Source organism: Arvicanthis niloticus, chromosome 13 (assembly GCF_011762505.2).
Source record: "Arvicanthis niloticus isolate mArvNil1 chromosome 13, mArvNil1.pat.X, whole genome shotgun sequence".
Lineage (NCBI taxonomy): Eukaryota > Metazoa > Chordata > Mammalia > Rodentia > Muridae > Arvicanthis > Arvicanthis niloticus.
Genome location: NC_047670.1, coordinates 40,963,749 through 40,982,935, shown reverse-complemented (window position 1 = coordinate 40,982,935; position 19,187 = coordinate 40,963,749). Strand labels below are relative to the sequence as shown.

Sequence of the window (19,187 nt, the reverse complement as noted above, 5' to 3'; positions counted from 1 at the left end):
AGCTCCCAAGGGTCGAGGAGCCATTCTAGGAGATCCTTACAGTTAACGAATTAATATAACCACAAGCTGAATTTAAAATAAAATTCGCTTCTCGTTTAATTGCGTTCTCTCTTGAGCGATCTTTTCCAGTTAGTGCACCAAATTCCAGAAATGCTGGTGAGGAATGGTATAGTGCCTTAAAGGACTTTTCCTTGTTCTTTCTGGATGCTCTATGCGATGCAGGTGACCTATAAGACTTGGAAAGAGGGGTCAAAACACAGGTTTCTGGGGCACAGCCGCTACAAATAACCCTGGGAACGGTTTGGGATGGGTAGGAGGAGGGCGCTCTGGCTCCTCAGGGAAAGCTGGTTTTGCTTAGGACCAAAAGGAGCTAGTTTGTCTGCACTGGAGATAGGCATTTTAAAAAAGAAAACGCCATCTCGGGGTTGGAGGTGGGAATGGGGATGGGGTGGCGGTGGTAACCGTGTACTGGGGATAGCTTGGCCGGGTCATTTCATGGGACGCCGCGGGGTTGCGAAAGCTCCCAGAGCCTGACGTCATTGGCCATCAGCTGACTGTGTTCAGGGCTGGAGCTTCACTGACTGCAGCCGCAGTCGCTGTGGCAGAGGTGATGACTTCCACCACCTGCAGCCGGGCTCCAGACTGGTACTGCTACCAGATCCTTGAAAAGCCAGAACCCAAGAACCCCGCTGGATTGGGTGCTGATGTAAGAACCGCTGCGGGGCAACTTGGGTTTTTGACCAAGATCCTCATTGAGGAACCTAGGCAGGCGGGAAGGCTGCCTCCGGGAGGCCCCTGGAAAAGCCTTCCCGAAGGTCCTTCTTAGCACCTTTCTTGAAAACCCGGACAAATTTAGTATCGAAAGGAGCAGAACACGCCCCCATCCTAATGCCCTCTACTATCCAGACCCTTGGAGCAGAGACTAGTAAGAGGCAGTCCACCCCTATGAGAGCGGCTTCTTGGAAGCATTTTGTTTTTAACCTGAAAGTTGGCATTAAATACACACGGAGTGAGACGCGCAGGCACACACACACATCACATCGCTCTCGAGTGGGGAGGGCGGAAACGAGCCCCTCTAGTGCGTGTCTCTGGTCTCGAGGAGTTCGTGGGCAAAGCGGCCTACGATCCTGGCGCTGCACCTGCCAAGGACAGGAGCCAGTGCTTAAAAAAGAACCGCGGAGGAACCAGCGGGCGCGGCCAGCTGGAGCGCTCCACCGCAGCGCGCTGCCAGGCTCGGGGGCTCCAGCAGCCCGCGCCCGCACGACCCACCGGTGCCGCTCTTCAAGACCTAGGGCGTCCTGTGCAGATCTGGGTGCCTCCGTGTCCCAGCCCCCACCCTTGTCAACCCCCCTTCCTGGGTTCCGGGGGCGTGGTTTGGCGCGGGGGCGGGTTTAAGTCGCCGCGGGTGTCTGACCGCTCTGACAGGTCTCCAAATTCCTCCCAGGCTCCGGTCCCGCGGCGCGGTTCCGAGCGCCCGAGTGGCCCCCGCACTTCCCTGGATCCGGAGGCGTCTCATCGACTTCCACTCGGCCAGGAGCCTTTTTTCTCGCTGAAACCTTTCGCCCGCCGCCTCACCCGCCAAGGCTCCTTTCTCAGGCTCAGGAATCCGCTCCAGTGGCTTCTCTTCGTACTCAGCTGTTGGCTTGACAGCCTTCCCCACTTGTTCTTTCCCCACACCCCACTGGGGTCTGGCAGGCCCAATGGACTCCAAAGAGCGAAGTGAAGGGGATGGGAATTGTGTGCTGCGACCCATCAGAATCGCTGCTAGCAGCAGTGACTTAGTCTTGTAGCGGAGGCTGGGACCCTGGGGCTAGCGCCCCGCCACGATCCTCCTTGAGGAATGCATCAGTCCAGAACCCGCGCTGTCAGAATTTGCTCTGGAAGTGGCCACAACCAGGAAGGGACGGAAGAGAGAGCTTCATTCAGCACACCTCCAAATTAACTGTTTGGTGACTTGTTAGTGCTAAAGATACCACCTTTCTCCTGCCCTCCCGCGGGGCGTCCTGCCACCTCACCATCACCCACACCTCCTGCCTCATCGCGCCCGCCTCCAGCTCCTCCCCGGCTCCCCATGCCGGCGCAATGGAGTTATCCGAAGGGCGACGATTGCCGCCACAGCTGCTAACTTAGCACCCATCCTGGATATCGGTCACCCTTGGCCAGCCTTTCTGCAGCCGCCGAGACGTGGGCGTCCGGAGTCCAGTGCCGCAGCCAGGACCCGCCCGACGCGCAGCAGAAGCGCGGCGCCCAGGCGCCTCTTGGAGAAGACTGCGCCAAGACGCTGAGCCTAGAGCCAGCCAAGGAGCTTGAGCGCAGAAAGGGACTGCGTGGCTCAGAGCGCCGAGGATTTCGTAGACAAATAGCCACCACTTTCACTGCGTATCCAAGCTGAGCTGATTGGCGGGAAGGTGGCTTGCCAGTACGCTGGGGTCCGCTGCAATCTACCAGAAGCCCCCTTGCTCTGGGGCTCACTATGACTTGACCTGTGGGGGCCCTGCTCAGGGCTCCTGCAATCGAGCAGCCTAGGAAAGAAGGGATCGCTGCCAAGCGGCCTTCGGGTCTTTAGGAACCCCTATCCCCCAACTGCCACAGCTGCCAGTGTCTGCGCCTCCCTCCCTGCGGACCAGAGCCATGGAGCTCTCGGATGTGCACTGCCTTAGCGGCAGCGAGGAACTCTACACCATCCAACCGACGCCCCCGGCCGGCGACGGCGGGAGCGGCTCTCGGCCGCAGCGGCTGCTGTGGCAGACGGCGGTGCGGCACATCACCGAGCAGCGCTTCATCCACGGGCACCGTGGCGGCGGCGGCGGCGGCGGCGGCGGCGGCGGCGGCGGCTCCCGTAAAGCCTCGAACCCTGCGGGCAGCGGACCCAACCACCACGCGCCGCAGCTGTCCAGTGAGTCGGTGCTGCCTCTCTATTCTCTGGGCCCGGGAGAGCGAGCGCACAACACCGGTGGTACGAAAGTCTTTCCGGAACGCAGCGGGAGCGGCAGTGCCAGTGGCAGCGGGGGAGGGGGCGACTTGGGCTTCCTGCACCTTGACTGTGCCCCAAGTAACTCGGATTTCTTCCTCAATGGGGGATACAGCTACCGAGGGGTCATTTTCCCAACCCTCCGCAACTCCTTCAAGTCTCGGGATCTGGAGCGCCTCTACCAACGCTATTTCCTGGGCCAGAGGCGCAAATCGGAGGTAGTGATGAACGTGCTGGATGTACTAACCAAACTCACCCTTTTAGTCCTGCACTTGAGCCTGGCCTCGGCTCCCATGGACCCTCTCAAGGGCATCCTGCTAGGCTTTTTCACTGGCATCGAGGTGGTAATCTGCGCCCTCGTGGTGGTCAGGAAGGACACCACCTCCCACACTTACCTGCAATACAGCGGCGTGGTCACTTGGGTGGCTATGACCACCCAGATTCTGGCAGCAGGCCTGGGCTATGGGCTTCTGGGCGACGGCATAGGCTACGTGCTTTTTACACTCTTCGCCACCTACAGCATGCTTCCGCTGCCTCTCACCTGGGCCATCTTGGCCGGCCTGGGCACATCCTTGCTGCAAGTCACCCTTCAAGTGCTCATACCCAGGCTAGCAGTCTTTTCCATCAACCAGGTAACTCCTGCTTGCACTTGCTTTCCCCGCTCCACTCCCCTGGTTTGTTTAGAAATAACTTCTAGAGAGCTAGGCTGGCCCTAGTCTTGTAAGTCGGGCTTCCCTAGCTTACTTAGGCTTCGGGCGGGCGTCCTTGGGATGGGGCGTGGGGAGGGGCTTCAAGGCTCATAACAACTGGAAACTGGAACAAAACGGCTAACTTTACTCTTCTACTCTGGTTTGTAATTGTCCTCTAACATAAGCCTTTGCCGCTGATACCCAAAGTCTACAGGCGCCGAGGAAGGACACAGAAGGGGAGAACTGCCTAGATTCCAACTGTGGCGCTTTGCTAACTCACAGCAGGTTGCTGTAGGGATTCTTCACTTGGGTTTCTGCTTGGCCTGTCTTCTGAATGGATTTAAATCTTTGCTAAACGGAGAACTGCAGTACCGGGCGCCCTCCAATAGGTCCTCCCCAGCCTTCAAAATGACAGGAATTTTATTTGGGAAATGTTAGTGCCCTTGGGGATCTGCCGTGGTTTCATCTCTTATTACAGTGCCCAGCCCCAGATCTCTGAATGAATAAATAAACAAACAAACAAATAAATAAATTGGTCTCAGGAATTGCAGGATGGCAGACACTTGGCAAAGGATATAAGCTTTTATTCATTAAAAGAGACATTTTAATGTAGACGACTTTAATGAAATACTTAGACGAAGTCTCCAACTAGTCACTTTCCTTTCTTCCCCCACCCCCTCTTCCTCTCCCTCATTAAATATGGATGTGCTCATGTGAACAAAGTTCATGTTGTCTATGGCCAGGAAGGTAGACAAAGAATCTGTTGTTTAAATTCACTAAAACCAATTGGTAATTAATGACCTGACACTTTGTTTAACAAATATCTGGTACTTAGCAGGGAGAGTGAGTGTGGGGGCTTCTCACTTACAGAGGGAAACATCAACAGACTCGATTTGGGAAGAAAGCAACTGTGAGATGCTTGGCTAAGGGCCGTTTTGTGCAAATCTGTCCTGTCTTCAACATCTCTGCTTACCCTTGCTGGATTGGATAGATGTTAAAACTCTCGTAGCCAAGTATAAATAGAAAGTTCTCACGATGGACACTCCTACTAGAAATGACTGGTGATCTGCAGATCACTTGTACCAATGGAAAACTTTGCCCATCTTTGCCTTCTGGGATTTGGTTGGATTGGGGGTCCTTTTCCTTTCATGATGGTTCTGCGTCTATTTGCTGAGGTTCCTTGTCTGGTTAGCTGTTTGGACCGTGCTTTTTGAAATGTCTCCTCTAGAAAAAGCAGTGAGTATCTAAGGTATGTGGCTGCGATCATCAGGCATGAAACAGGGAGAGAAGAGCCTTGCTGAGAGCTGGGTAGCTCAACTTACCTCTGCTATAGGCTATGGTGAATATACTGTCAAAAATATCCCAAGCCTTTAATATTTGATGGATAGTAAAGTGTCCCTTAAAGAAGGCCTTACGGTCTTTGCCTGGGGTTGTATAACATTATACAATGTAGAAGCTGTGCATTTCCAAATCTGTGAACACAGATGCCTGAACCCCTTGCATGCAAATCCACTTTCTTCCAAGCACCCCTGTTCTTTTCTTCATTTTCTTTACTATGTTTCAATGTCAGCAAATTGTTTCTTCCTTCTTTTGCCCTTCCCTCTTGTATCCTCCTCACCTGTCTCCTGCTTCTCGCCTCCTCTTTGAAGACCTAACTTAGTCTGAGTTTTTCTCACAATCAACCATGGATATTTGATGTATACAGAAAGCCTCATTTACAACCCACTGCCTTTCAACAGTAGCCTTCCTTGATGCACATTACTGAAAGACCACATAAAATATGCCGGGGTAGTATTTAGAAAAACACACCCTAAGTGTCAAATTATGAATGTCTTCAAAGTTCTAAGTATAGATATAGTTTTCTTGCCAAGTAAATCCAGCAAGCAAATTCTGACTCCATATTCGTTTGATACTCTACTCAAATACTACCAGATGGGAAAAGATTAAAAATAACCCCCAATGTCTTCCCACTCCCATCCCATGATAAACAGTTCTCCACTGGGAAAACTAAGGCTCACTACATGTAAAATAAGCCTATTCATCTTTCTGTTTGGGACAGGTTATTGGTTTAATAGGATTTCATAGCCCAGGTGACCTTTCCGCCATACTGAAGGTACCTGGGCCATAGTATTCCTCAGCTTGGGACTGCAAGTTCCTTTAAATATTTTCCTTTGGCGCCCCCTAGGGGTGCAAGCTTCTTAGAGCCTGCAGGAAAAGTGGAGGGTTTCTCTTTTCCAAACCCTAGGTTTGTGTTATTTTGGGTTTGTTTGATTGATTGATTGATTTGCTTTCTTGGTTTGGGGTGGGAAATGCGTTTTATTTTGTTTTTCTCTACTTTATTTTTAAGAAATACTAGTTGATTTTCTATGTTCAGTATATAAATCACACTGAAGACTTGGTAAGACCCTTTGTGGGCAACCATAGTGAATTTCTAAGTCCTCACCACAGACTATCCCCCAGGGCCTGCTTCTCCTCCTCTCAGACTTCCTCTTCTGCTCCTCTACAGACCCTACATTCTCTACCCATCTTTCCATATATTTCAGGAATGTTCATTCCTCTTTGTCTTTACATCTTCATTCTGGGTCAATCCCCCCTTTTCTCCCCGCACACCCCCTTCTCCAGGTTCTTCAAACAATCTGGCAGATTCTCACAGGCTACTCTCTCCCTGGTGAAAGACTTGTTTTGGTTTCTTTACAGCAATTATCCTGTCTGAAACTATCTTATCATTTTGTCGTGTCTCTTTTACTTTTACCTGAATTCTCTCAAACACAAACACTAAAAGAGCAAGAGATTGCCTTTGATTTTATCCACAGCACTTAGACAAATGCCAGATACTGACTAGGCACCTAAGGGAATCACCATACAATTGAGACGGTTCATCACGTGATTATAAGATATTCAACTTCCCAAACTCTTTGTTGATGAAAGAATCCTCCATTCATGCACATCCATATAAGCATGTATAAACAATTAAGGTGTTTGTGTATAAGACAGGCTCTTACCTCTAAACACTGTTTGGAGAAGTCAGAACACATAACATGTCATTTGTACGGTAGTTAACATAGAGCTGAGATCCTTTGTTGGTGTTGTTAGACCCGATGATGACATATAGGCATCTCTTTTAATTTCAAAGAAGAAAGGTCAGATTTTTTGAAACAAAGGGGACTTTCTGAGGCTATGGAGCTAACAGGGGATAAGGAAAAAATCAGAATTTGACCTCCAATGCTAACGATCCTTCAGCAACCTCTAAGGGTGTCCTTTCTGCAAACTAACAGTAAGATGGGCCCCTTTTGCTAGTCAAGAGAGTAATAGGACATACACTCCACCGATGAGCATTTAAGGAAAAGTGCAGAAGGGAATTCACAGAGAAAATGCCAGAAATGGCATAGATTCTTTAAAATGAGTTCATCATTCTGCTCAGCTGGGTACCAATTCATCAACCTAAGGCCATAAACCCTTTGAATATCAGCTCTTTGCATTAATCTTAATTCCCTTTAAGAAGATGGCTCAGGTTTAACTTAGTATTTTCAAGACTTGTGGGATTAAAATGAGAATAAAGTGTCAGCAACACCCTGTCAGCTGTCTCACTTCACTGAAAATGTCATCTTCAAAAGTAATAAGTGAGCCAGTAATTGCCTTCTTAATCCAAGCCACGAGTTTCTGCTGCTACTGTTTCCACTCCTAAGAAATCACATCTGTGTCTTGAAAGGGCAACCACTGTGCTTCAAATCCCTGCAGACCCTCCATATGAGCAGACAAAGCCCCTTGTGAATATGTATCACAAGTTGATTCCCACTGTGGATATGAGTCTTAATCTTAAAAGACTCACTAAAGAGAGAATTCTCCTCAGCATAGAAATTGTTCGTATTCTTTCTACTCAGATAACAAACTAAATCACTACCCTCCAATCTCCAACACACCACACACACACACACACACACACACACACACACACACACACCAAGAGAGATTATAGTTCATGGAAGATGTAAACAATCACCTAAATTTCCCACATATTTTCTGGGTCCAGTAACACTGGAAATAATGAGGACCCTTCTCAAGGTGCAAAGCCCAATTGGAACTTTTCTTTTAATTAATGCCCCTACAAGAGTTCAGTTTCAGGTAGCCTGAGGTCTGCCCTTCAGACACTGAATTTAACTGTGTCAGCCTCACAAATGGTATGCAAATGACTGATATTGAGAGTCTTTCCAATACTCTCTAGGAAGTTGATATTTCTCCATCCTAAGCCAATTGTTTATCCAACCAGTCAAATTTATTCATCAGAAAAATGTATTATAAGATGACATTATATGCATAAATAAAATATAGTAAAAAGGCTTCAGATACAGTCTAAGCACCAAAGCTATGATTAGCATTTTATTCTGCTTTAATTTCTAGTGACAATAAGAGGGACTACCTAACATTTGAAAATCATCTTGTTCTCATTCTTCAGCTCATTAGACACAGGATGGTAGAAATCATTTAGTTATTGGAAAACCGAGAGTAGTAATATTTAACCAGAGAGATGACTGCAGTGTGCTTCTCTCTTGGGGGATCTGAAATGTTACAGCCAGTGGCTAATTAGTCATCAGTGCCTCTTGTTGGAGCAGATAAGGAGATAAGTGTAGAGAGAAGGTGATTTCTGCAAGATAATTCTGTGAACAAATGCAGACAGGTATGCAAATCCAGGTTAATCCACAGGTCACGCTGTCAGTTAGAAACTTCTTTCCTGTCTTAGACACATCTCATCAAACAGCAGAGACTACAGCCAGACAAATACTGATTAAATAATGATTCTTGAACTTGACGAATAACGAGACCCAGTTAGACTGCTATTTGTCCTATCAAGTAATCTTGTAGGACAGCACGAAATTGTAGCAGATAAGATAAGGGTGTGACAGGAGCAGCTGGGGTCTAGGGAAGAAGCTATAGTTTAAGTATGCACTTCTGGTCACTTAAGTGAGGGATTGACCTCAGAGTAAGCACAAAGCAGAGATAATGGAGTTACAGCCTCTCTCTCTCTCTCTCTCTCTCTCTCTCTCTCTCTCTCTCTCTCTCTCTCTGTCTCTCTCCTCTCATTTATACAATTGAAACACAAGTGCATTTATACATCTTTGTCTAAGACTAGGGCTCTTTGCATCTGACTCAAATCAAATCAAGAGATTCTATGACCACATAATGTACGAAAAAGGATGTGATTTAAACTACCCCTAACATGGTAAACACTCAGTTCAGAGCACAGAGCTACCCATTTAAATGGTATGATTGGATTCTGACTCCAACCTAACTTACCTCTCTAGTTAGGGTGTTCAGTTTCTAAACCCTGAGTACCCCTGTTTCTGTACATTCTTTCAAGATATTCATATAGGCTTTAAAATAATAACTGCAACAAGCATGTCTGAAAATGCCTTTCAAAGACATATTTGAGTGTCTGCCTTCCTCAGAGGAGCCTCTGACTGCTGGAGATTGGAGCTACTATTCTCCTGCTTCTGAAAATGCAAGTCTTCCCTTCATGGACTTTATTTTCTCTTTTCTTCATTTCTGCTTTTCATTCTTGTTTTGCCTTGTTTGTTTGTTTGTTTGTTTGTTTGAACCATCATTTTGTTTGTCTGCTATGGTGGAGAGTGGTTTGGTTTCATAAAGGATTTTTAGTGATGCCAAAATGATCAATTAAACCTCATGGCCCTGGTCTATGGGCATCTTTGTCTAAGAGTTGCAAATAGATTTGGTGTCTGTATATTTAGAGAGAGTTGTAAACTGATTGTGTAATGTGTGTTGTTCAAGATTAAATTATAAATTTATTTCCCTTCATATCTGGTTATGTCACCTGACTGCCATCAGTGAGCCAGAGCACAATTAGATTAGAACTGGGGACATGGGTGGGGGTGACACGGATTTAGGAACAGCAGCTGCAATGTCCTGCTAAGTGGGACGAATGCATTAGTCATATTTACACTCTGATGATTGATGGCATTTAAGACCTCACCAAAAATAAGTGAAACCAAGCATAAGAGGAAAAGATTAAACACACACACACACACTTAGAGGACTACAATCATCTGTGACATTTCACTGTTGTCTAAATATTTCTTAGGATGTTAATTTATTCACATCACAAGTTGGTCCATTTGAGTTGATCCCGCACGTATTTGTTTCCAGAACACAGATGACAGTTGCAATATTCATCTCAAACCTTTTCTCTCACCAACAAATGGGCATGACACTGTTTCTCTGAGAGACCAGTAGGCCCAAAATAGGCAATACATCAATTCAGTTGACATATTGTTTCTGAATCAAATTTCTGTTTTTTTTTTCCCAACTGAAGTAAGAGTCTAATGTCTAGCAGCAGCATTGGAAGTTGGTGAACATCTGTGACACATGGGTTTTCACCCCAGTTAGCCAGATAATGGCTTATATAAATAGTTTCTTCCTCAGGATGAGTACAGGAATGCTGCTTTTGTCAACCACCCACAGCAGGGGAAGCCAGAGTAATTGGCCACAAGCTTCCCCAGGAAATGTAATTGGATTTACACACTCAAATTATATTATGTGAGTTTTGTTTATGAAGGATATTTTAGGAAGCCAGGTCACTTAAGCAGCACTTGAGAAGCCAGCTTTTCTCACTGCAAGATTTTTCAGTCAGCCCTGTGGGGTAGAAGACGAATGCAGAGAGGATTAATTAACCATGGAGCTGCTGTTTATGCAGTGGGAGCCTCCAGCCACATCCTAGTTAGAATGAAAGAAAGCCATTTTCTTAGCAACTGCATCCACGGGACTATCTTTGCAACCAATGAACTGAGTTTGCGATCTGATGTCAGATAAACATACAATGGTTTGTTTCATCACTATCTCTGTACTGGGCTTTGAATGAATTCTTGTCACGTCAATTTCTTTACCTGAATTATATATAATATTAATATACACAAGACCTGAAGTGTCTATTAGATAGTGTGTTATCTAATTTGCTCTATTTTTTTTGAAATAGATGCCTAAACTTTGGTGTTGCACTTTGTAAAATACCTATGAGGCACAAGCCTCCCCCTCTGCTCTGGATGTGTTTTGAGCACCAAAGACAAACTTTCCCCACCTCATCACTGAATTCACAAACTCCCTGGCCCAAATCTATTCAAATATCAGCTTGGTAAAGCACAGCCTGGTCAGTTTGGTATCCTTAGTGCCCCAGGCCAGGACTAAAATTCACAAGGATGTAGACAGATAGTTAATAACCAGATACCTACTTAATACCCATACTCCAACTCTTCTTTATTAAGGAATGTTAAGATCTATATGGTGAAGACCTGAACTATATGTAAAAAGAAATTGAAATTAATAGGGTGAGAGCGTTCATAGGGGGAAGGTTATTTCTAAGTGTGTGAATTTTTAAGCTGTCACTTATTTATATTTAAAGTCATACCATGCAAAACTTTTACCTATAACCAACCTATAGAACAAAACCTATAACCACTTTATTTTTTAAAAATCACATCCTTGACTTGTGCCAGCTGATTTTCTAATTTACTGGAATAAACACATTCAGAATTTTTTCATTTGTGTGTGTGTGTATGTATGTGTGTGTGTGCACACATGTGTTTGCACAAACACATGTGTCCATATCTATGATTGCATACCAAATACATGAGATTGCTCATAAACTACTAAGAAATAGTCAATATACAATCACAATACATGTACTTTTTTCAATGTAGACCGTAAGAAACACAGCTCCCAAATTTTAACAAAACAAGATCAGAAAAATATAGGAAAATCACTGCAGACATTGAAGTTAGAAAGAATATCAGAGGAATATGGTGATTGTCCTCAAATATCTGTGGTTCTGCCATGACAATGATGTAGGTTATTCTATATGTGTCTCACACCAACCATTAAAGAGATGATGGTCTTTAATCTGGGAAGCCACAATTTTAAATTATAGGGTCTCCAACAGGAAGACTCATCAAGGGAAAGCTGTACTGTCTGCAATCCATAGGAGCTGTCCCTAGGAAGATTCTGATATTGGTGGTCATTTCTTTCAGTTGAAAGCCATTGGTTACACCTACAAGTAATCAGGGTTAGTATGCATTCAAGAAAAAGGGAGAAGAAGAAAGGGCAATAGGTCTAAAAGTTAAAGACATATGATTATATTAACTGACTGTTCTTTTGAGTGCTTCTCTGGGATCTGTGCCTAATAAAGCATCAACATGTTTACATTGTAAGGAACACAATTGCCACACATGGCTACTACATCAGCAAGGAATGATGAAAATAGACTAGATTTTCCTGCATCTCAAAAGCAGCATTAGGTTTTAATAAGGAAGACTAGGATAACAGGTATTAAGTAGGTAAACTGTTTTTTGTTTTGGTTTGGTTTTTGTTTTTTCGAGACAGGGTTTCTCTGTATAGCCTTGGCTGTCCTGGAACTCACTCTGTAGACCAGGCTGGCCTCAAACTCAGAAATCCGCCTGCCTCCGCCTCCCAAGTGCTGGGATTACAGGCGTGCGCCACCACCGCCCAGCTGGTAAACTATTTATTAAGTATCTGTTTACATCCTTGTGAATTCTAGACCTGGGGCACTACTAAGTACCAAACTGACCAGGCTGTGCTTTAACAGAGCTGATATTTGGATAGATTTGGGCCAGCGAGTTTGTGAATCCAGTGATGAGGTAGGGGAGTTTGTCCTTGGTGCTCAAAAGGCATCCAGAGCAGAGTGTTCAGCAAACACTTTTATCATATGCAGATCTTGGCTTCTTTTGACTTCAGCTCTCTAAAGCATGAAACCTTTCTTATAGGAACTAGAGCAAAGGAAAGGTCAAACTCGATGGAAAAAAAAAAGAGGTGAATGTGGCTCTTTCTTCTTGACGAGATTTATGCAAAGAGCCATCCGAGGACTGAGGCCAGTTATTTGTAAATCATCTTATCTACCACAAGCTGAATTTATCCCAAGCCTAGTAACCTATAGCAGGGGGATGAGTCTACCCAAAGTCAGGGTAGGTCTGCAGGGTCAGGAAGGTCTGCAGTTCTGGGGACTCCCAGTTACTATGTTCATTTGACCTTCCTGTGAAAACTGAAATACTTCTCCGGGAACCCAGATACTCTTTCCCACATGAGGGAGGGCAGACAGGAGCTTCAGCAAGGTTCAAGTTTCTCTCATTGGACCTTTGCCATAGCCTAAGTTTTTACTTATCCCAACAGTGCCATCACCTTTCCATGACTGTCAGATCCTTGAGGACAGCCACTGGGTCATATTATCTTTGTGTCACTAGCCCCTATGTCACTAGCATAACACACAGCACAAAGACAGCTCTGAATGTCATGCTTCTCATTTAGTGGAATGAATGTCTATGGCCCGCCCACCTCCTTCCTTCTGATCCCTTCCCAGATCTCACAGGGTCACCAACAGGCAATGAGACAACAATGACAGAAGTCACTTCCTTTATTCCTTATGTCAGACATTACCCTGTGGTGTGCATTGTCCAAGATGTCAAAGCTGTTTTTACTAGTCATTATTTATTAAATAATATAAGGAAAACCTCAAAGTATTATCCAAATCATTTCATTAAAATAAAAGTTATAGTATTGAATTATTTGTGAGTATTTACCCATCCCTGGCAGTTTTTCATACTTACCACTTCTTTCAATTTTTGAGGTTATAATCACTTCATTTCTCTCTTCACTTTCCTCCCTCCAGACCCTCCCATATACCCCTTCTTGCTGTCCTCAACCATGACTAAACTAGCATAGTCCTTAACTACATTCTAAGTATTTGTCCTTATGCAAGCAGATAAGTACAGTCCTCACCCCTCCTGGAGGAAACTTCTCATTGCAACAGAGGGAGACTATACAGAAAACTACCCAAAAGGCAGTTGTGGAGCCAGGCTCAGTGGGCTGTATAAAACACATCCATACAGCAAGTTCAGGGAATATTCTGGCAGAGGCAGCAGAAAGATTGTAAGAGATGAAGGAATGGTGAGTTTGCTGTGCAATTGTGTCTCATAGGAATGAGTCCCAGAAACTATATCCAGGAAGTCTCACCAACATGACTTCCTGGAACTTCTGAATGGGTCACACCCATCAATTCAAAGTAGAGCCCTAATACTAAGAGAAAGGCTGCTCTCTCCTCTGTCTTCCCTGCTCTGTATCGGCCTGGCTCTGAGTCTTGGGATCCACATCAGCTTATCATTCCATGTACACTCTCAGTCCATTCCTTGGCTTGACACCCGAACAATAGCCTTTCTTGTGCATGCTCAGTGTGTGTGGTCTGAAAAGTGTTGTTCCCCTCTTTTACCTGAGTCCTGGTATTCAGTAAGCTCTGCCTCACTCTTAAGGGGAGAGCATTGTACAAAATGGGCTATTTTTTTCTTCCTGCAGCTTCAATTCTACCATGTAAAGACCACATTGCACATTAACTAAACCAGTTCATGTAAAAACTACTGAAAAACTAAAGCTTGTATCCAATGATGTTAGCCAAAAGGTCTTTAGAAAGTCTTGGAAAATGTTTATAAGAAACTATTCTGTGTTTAGTTCCGTGAAGTACTCTCCCATGCAGTTCCTTTTTCTACTGCCAATTAGAAACTAAGTCAATGAGAGCAAGGTTAAAGGCAAAATCACTGTGTTCTTTGGTGAAGCCTTCTTAGCCTAGTGGTTATTAGCCCATCCAGGAGGATGCACTCATGTTTCCGAGTGGTGAGCAATCAATGATTACAAAGCCTTCTTGCCTCTTCTATTTATGAAATATTAGTATTGCCCTTTTCTCCTACAAAGTACATAATGAGATCACTTAAGCTATCGGGGCCTGCTCACGCCATCTCAGACAGAAAGAAACTGCACAGTGGAATATGTATGTGTGTATGTATGTATGTATGTATGTATGTATGTATGTATGTATGTGTGTATGTATGTATCCTATTTACTCTGGATTTTTCTCTGTAACTTTGGCCAAAGAAATGACTTTGGCCTCTCACAGCCAAAATTTCCATCATGCCTTAAAGGTTTCTTTTATAGAGCTAAGATCAGACTCTATCATACTTTTCCTGTCCACATGTTCTGCCTCAATTTACCCATCTCCTGATCTCCACATCTGTCTTGACAGCAGGGCTGTAAATGACACAGAGTCAAGTAGCACCTGAGTCACCATCAGGTCTCTATGGTCTTACCTAATGTTTCCTCGAGTGTCTTTAGAACTCACTCTTCATTTTACCTCTCTGTGAACAAATGCTTGAGCAGTCATGTCAGCACTGCTCTTCCTTCTTCCACTTTAGATATGAGGATATTGAGTTCAAAAGAGTGAAATTATCTCCCTAAAACTCAGGGACTAATGAGAAGCTCCAATCCATGGTTTTCCATTTCCAATGCTTCCCACTGAAACTGATGGTCTATTAGGGACACTTTATCTGGGTTAACTAGACTAGTTTCAGAGGCAATAGTTATAAGTGACGAAGAAAATGATGAATAAAGCTGGTATTCCAAATAATGACAATGTCTTTGATATTAGTCTACAGAATCCAGAATGTAGGGTATGGTATTAAAAATACCACCTAAAATATCATCTAGCAATACAACTTTGAACATACCATTCATCTGCCCTTGGCTTCCTGTGCTGCAACAAATGTCTACCATGGGTGGGGGCAACCTAAGCAGTTAAAGTACTTGCAACACAGGCAAGAAAACCGGATAAATAATCCACACACATGTCATGTGATTGTGGTGCCTGCAAAGGCAGGGGATTCCCAGAGCAAGCTGGCTAGTGAGACTCTCAGTGAACTCTGGGTTGAGTGAGAGGATCTTGCCTCAAAAAAATATTAAATTTTCTTGACATCAATCTGGGGTCTTCACATTCACATGCATACATATCTCATACATACACACACCTACCTATGAAAAGAAGAAAAATTACAAACACTGTGAAATTGAGTTATAATTAACATGGATATAGTGTTTTGTATTTGTCTTGGGTTTCCTTGATTTCCCTAAATCAGATGATGGCAATTTTTATAGAAAATACAACATCTGAACATCTTTGACCTTGAGAGTCTAAGGATGTCATTCATGAGAAATGATTGAGCAAATACTAAGAGAAACTTACCATAGGGATTGTAATATTTAATTCTTCTGCTGGTTGAGCTGCAATAATAGGGTTATTTGCTTTGTAAGGCCGTGAGTTACTATAGTCACGGAATTTGTTTTAGAGAGATTGATATCCGTGATATTTAATTGACAGACAATTGATTCTTTTGAATATCTGATTAGTGACTGTGGCACTTGTCTGGATTTCTAAATGTGTGTTTGCTGTGATCAACAAGCCATTTTATGTCAACATTGCTCAACAATGATTGATCTGCCATTTACTCAGCCCAAATATCTATATTGGAAGAGTGGTTTTTACACAGTTTTATTTGTCTGTAGCTCCCCCAGGAAAGAGACAAGGACGCTTTGATGAACCCACTTCTTCTTGCTATAGCTTAGTCATTTCATGTATATCCAAATGAAGTTTAGATTCCTTTTGCCAATGTCTCTTTGAATAATGAGTAAGGAAGAATTTGAACCTAATAAACAACAATGACCAAAAGCTGAGTGATGAAATGATTCCATTAACAAAGAGAGATTGGAGAGGCATACAGTAGCAGACTACCTTGCTCAGTGATTGGCACAGAACTCTGAAACACAGAACAATGGTTTCCTCTGTTGATCATGTGAGTTGTAGATGAAAGAAACAGGATGGCTGTATCACCCCAAATACCAATAACAATATCAGCACACATGAGGCATGACCCACACCTTGGGGTGAGAAGATAACCACTAAACACCAAGCAACATGTTCTTTAGTTCCTCTCATACACAAAAGTACTGGTCATAAGGCTGCTTCTATTACCATGTGTCTAGAACATTCTTTACAAAAAATTATTTAGCTCTCATTTAGTGTTGTTGTGTCTTTCTGTGGTTCTGTACATAGAATTCTTTCCTTATTCAAAGCATTTCAGATAACAAGTTTCTATATTGCACAAAAGATCTGGCTAGTCATTAGGTGAAGGTCACTGTATTTAAAGTATCCTGAAAATAAAGACTCAGACAATGAAATATACTTTATCAGGCCTTTCTCATGTGCATGAGCATATTTCAAACTGCAGATCTATCCCAATATCAAAACAAAACAAAATAAATCACACACACACACACACACACACACACACACACACACACACACACACACACACTGATGGTGAAGTAATATATTCCCAATAAAATCAGAGGAAAATCCATAGAAAGAAATACTTACAGCCATAGAATAGTGTGAAAATATTGAGATTTACAATAGCAGCACATTACCTGGCAAAGTAAATCAAGTATTAAACTGATTAAAGTGACAGAGGTCCCCACTGCTCCCTTCCCTACCATCTGCCACTTCCAGCCATTGCCCCACGTAGGCATCACCAAGTTCCTACTTTGTGATATTTGAGAAGCATGTCTTTAGAAAATCCCTCCTAGGTATTTTCCCATTAAAGACTTCAGTGTTCTTAAACTAGAGGCAGGTAGAACACATTCACATTTGACACTCACTTCTCAATGCTGCTGTTGCTATTGGTTGGTAGGCTTCAAGATGGAAAACGGTTCTTTTCTGATTCTGAGTACCCATGCAACATGAGTTGCTTTCTGTTGCTACAATAACACACTATGACCAAAAGTTGCTTATAGAAACAAGAATATATTTTAATTTATGGTTCTAGAGGGAGGGTCTATGATAAAAAGGAAGGCAAGCCACAGGCACTGAAACAAGAAACTGAGAGATCTGATCTCCATCTACATACAGAAAGAGAGTGAACTGGAGGTTGGGTGAGGCTATAAATTCTTAGCACCTTCCCTGAGGGTTATACTGCATCCAGCAAGGCTCTATGACCTAAAAGTTCCATTACTCCCCAAACAGCCACTAACCATCATAGACCATGAAGAGAACTAAAGGCCACACAGATGAGAGTAGATAACAAAGAAATATGAGTCCTAGGAAATTGATTATGCCTTTAGGCCATTATACCAACAATATACTATGTCTGTTTTATTCTTGAGCACGTGTGTGTGTGTGTGTGTGTGTGTGTGTGTGTTTATGGTTTTGTATGTTTGTGTTTGAGACAAAGTTAAGACTGGCATTAGACTCATTATGTAGCCCAGGCTGCCCTGGAACTCATTCTACTCTGGCCTTAATCTTCTAAATCCTGGGCTTTCCAGTGGATACCACCACACTCAACTAGGAGTTTTGAACTGGTGCAAATTATACTCCTAATTTATTTAGTCCATTTTATTTTAATTCTTCATTACTAACATGTAAATATGATTTCTAATAAAGAATGACTGCAATGTAATCATGGTATATTCTCTGAATGATCCTCAACTAGACTAGTTTTCTATGCTATGCCTCTTTATCTGGTGTCTAAGAGATGTACAGCAGACAGTCATTTTCATGCCCTGGGTGTTTGGGACTTCTGTTTTCTTTCCACTGTGTATGTGAGATTTGGGAACCAGAAAGAACCAGATCAGATGTTGCTCCATCTGATGTATAATTTATATCACTAGAATAAATGCAAGGCAACAGTAGTGGCTGGAGACAGGTGGGACTATTTCCCAGGGGAAGAAACAAATGCCTTCCTATTTATAAATCTTTGAAAGCACACCAGGCTTTGTGAGATTAAAAACTCATCCCTGGAGGTACTCAGCAGAAGCCAGATGCTTCTGGCCAGGGATTTGGTGAAAGGAGGAACGTTTGAACAAAATAATATTTTTTAACATCCTCTACAATTTGAAGCTCATGATTCTGGGATTCTTCTAGAAGTTACAAATAATTGGTTAACTGTACCAAAATCAGACTGTAAAAGGAAGTCTAAGAAATATTTTATATTTCAGAGAGATGTTATACAGTATATCATGCTGTTTCCTCAAACTTGTCCTCCTAGGCCTGATTTTTTGGGGCCCAGTGTTCTCTGTTCTACTCCTGCAGTAGGCCAAGCCAGAAAGCTTAAAGAAGTGTCTCTGCCATATCTCTCTGTTTATCTCTATGGTTAGTCTTCCCCTGTCTAGCTTGATCTCTGCTCCTTCTGCTTTGTGCCTTTAAAAAAAAAAATCAGCAGCACCTATTTCTTCCCCTTTCCAGTTTCAATTTACCAGGGACAGCAGTGGATCTTTCCCTGTTGCAATATGTTAGGTGTTCAAGAAAATGCCATTAGTTTCTCATTGCTCTTTCCTGGGTTGCACATCTTACTGCTGGCGCTGTCTCCTTCAGAAGGTGCCATCCTGCATCATGCTCTCATTCCTCAACCCAGGGTTTCATTCAGAGCATCAGAAACACCCATGCCTTCTGCTCTTCTTCTGCCTGAGTCCTCAAAGAGAGCAATATCTCAGGGATGCCTTCTCTTATGTCACAACTTAATTGTACTTTGAACCTTTTCATTTTCGTAGAAACCCCTTCTTCCACATCCTTCTCCACTTTCTCTCTCTTCCTATTATTTTATTTCTTTTTCTTTTAACTAGTCCCCTTCCATTCTCCT

At 43.6% G+C, this 19,187-nt stretch overlaps 1 protein-coding gene across 3 annotated transcripts in view; it reads left to right on the top strand.

The window, feature by feature from the left end:
- Positions 1 to 56: 56 nt before the first annotated feature.
- Adcy8 (adenylate cyclase 8) overlaps positions 57 to 19,187 on the top strand; it is a 215,879-nt gene continuing 196,748 nt past the window's right edge. For 2 of the 3 annotated variants that reach the window (XM_034516538.2, XM_034516537.2), the window contains exons 1-2: positions 58 to 706; positions 1,445 to 3,603. In XM_034516538.2, the coding sequence (XP_034372429.1) occupies positions 2,632 to 3,603 (972 nt within the window). In that variant the 5' untranslated portion in view covers positions 58 to 706; positions 1,445 to 2,631. Of the gene's footprint in view, positions 707 to 1,444; positions 3,604 to 19,187 lie in introns of all 3 variants that reach the window. The other variant, XM_034516539.2, reaches the window with a different exon arrangement.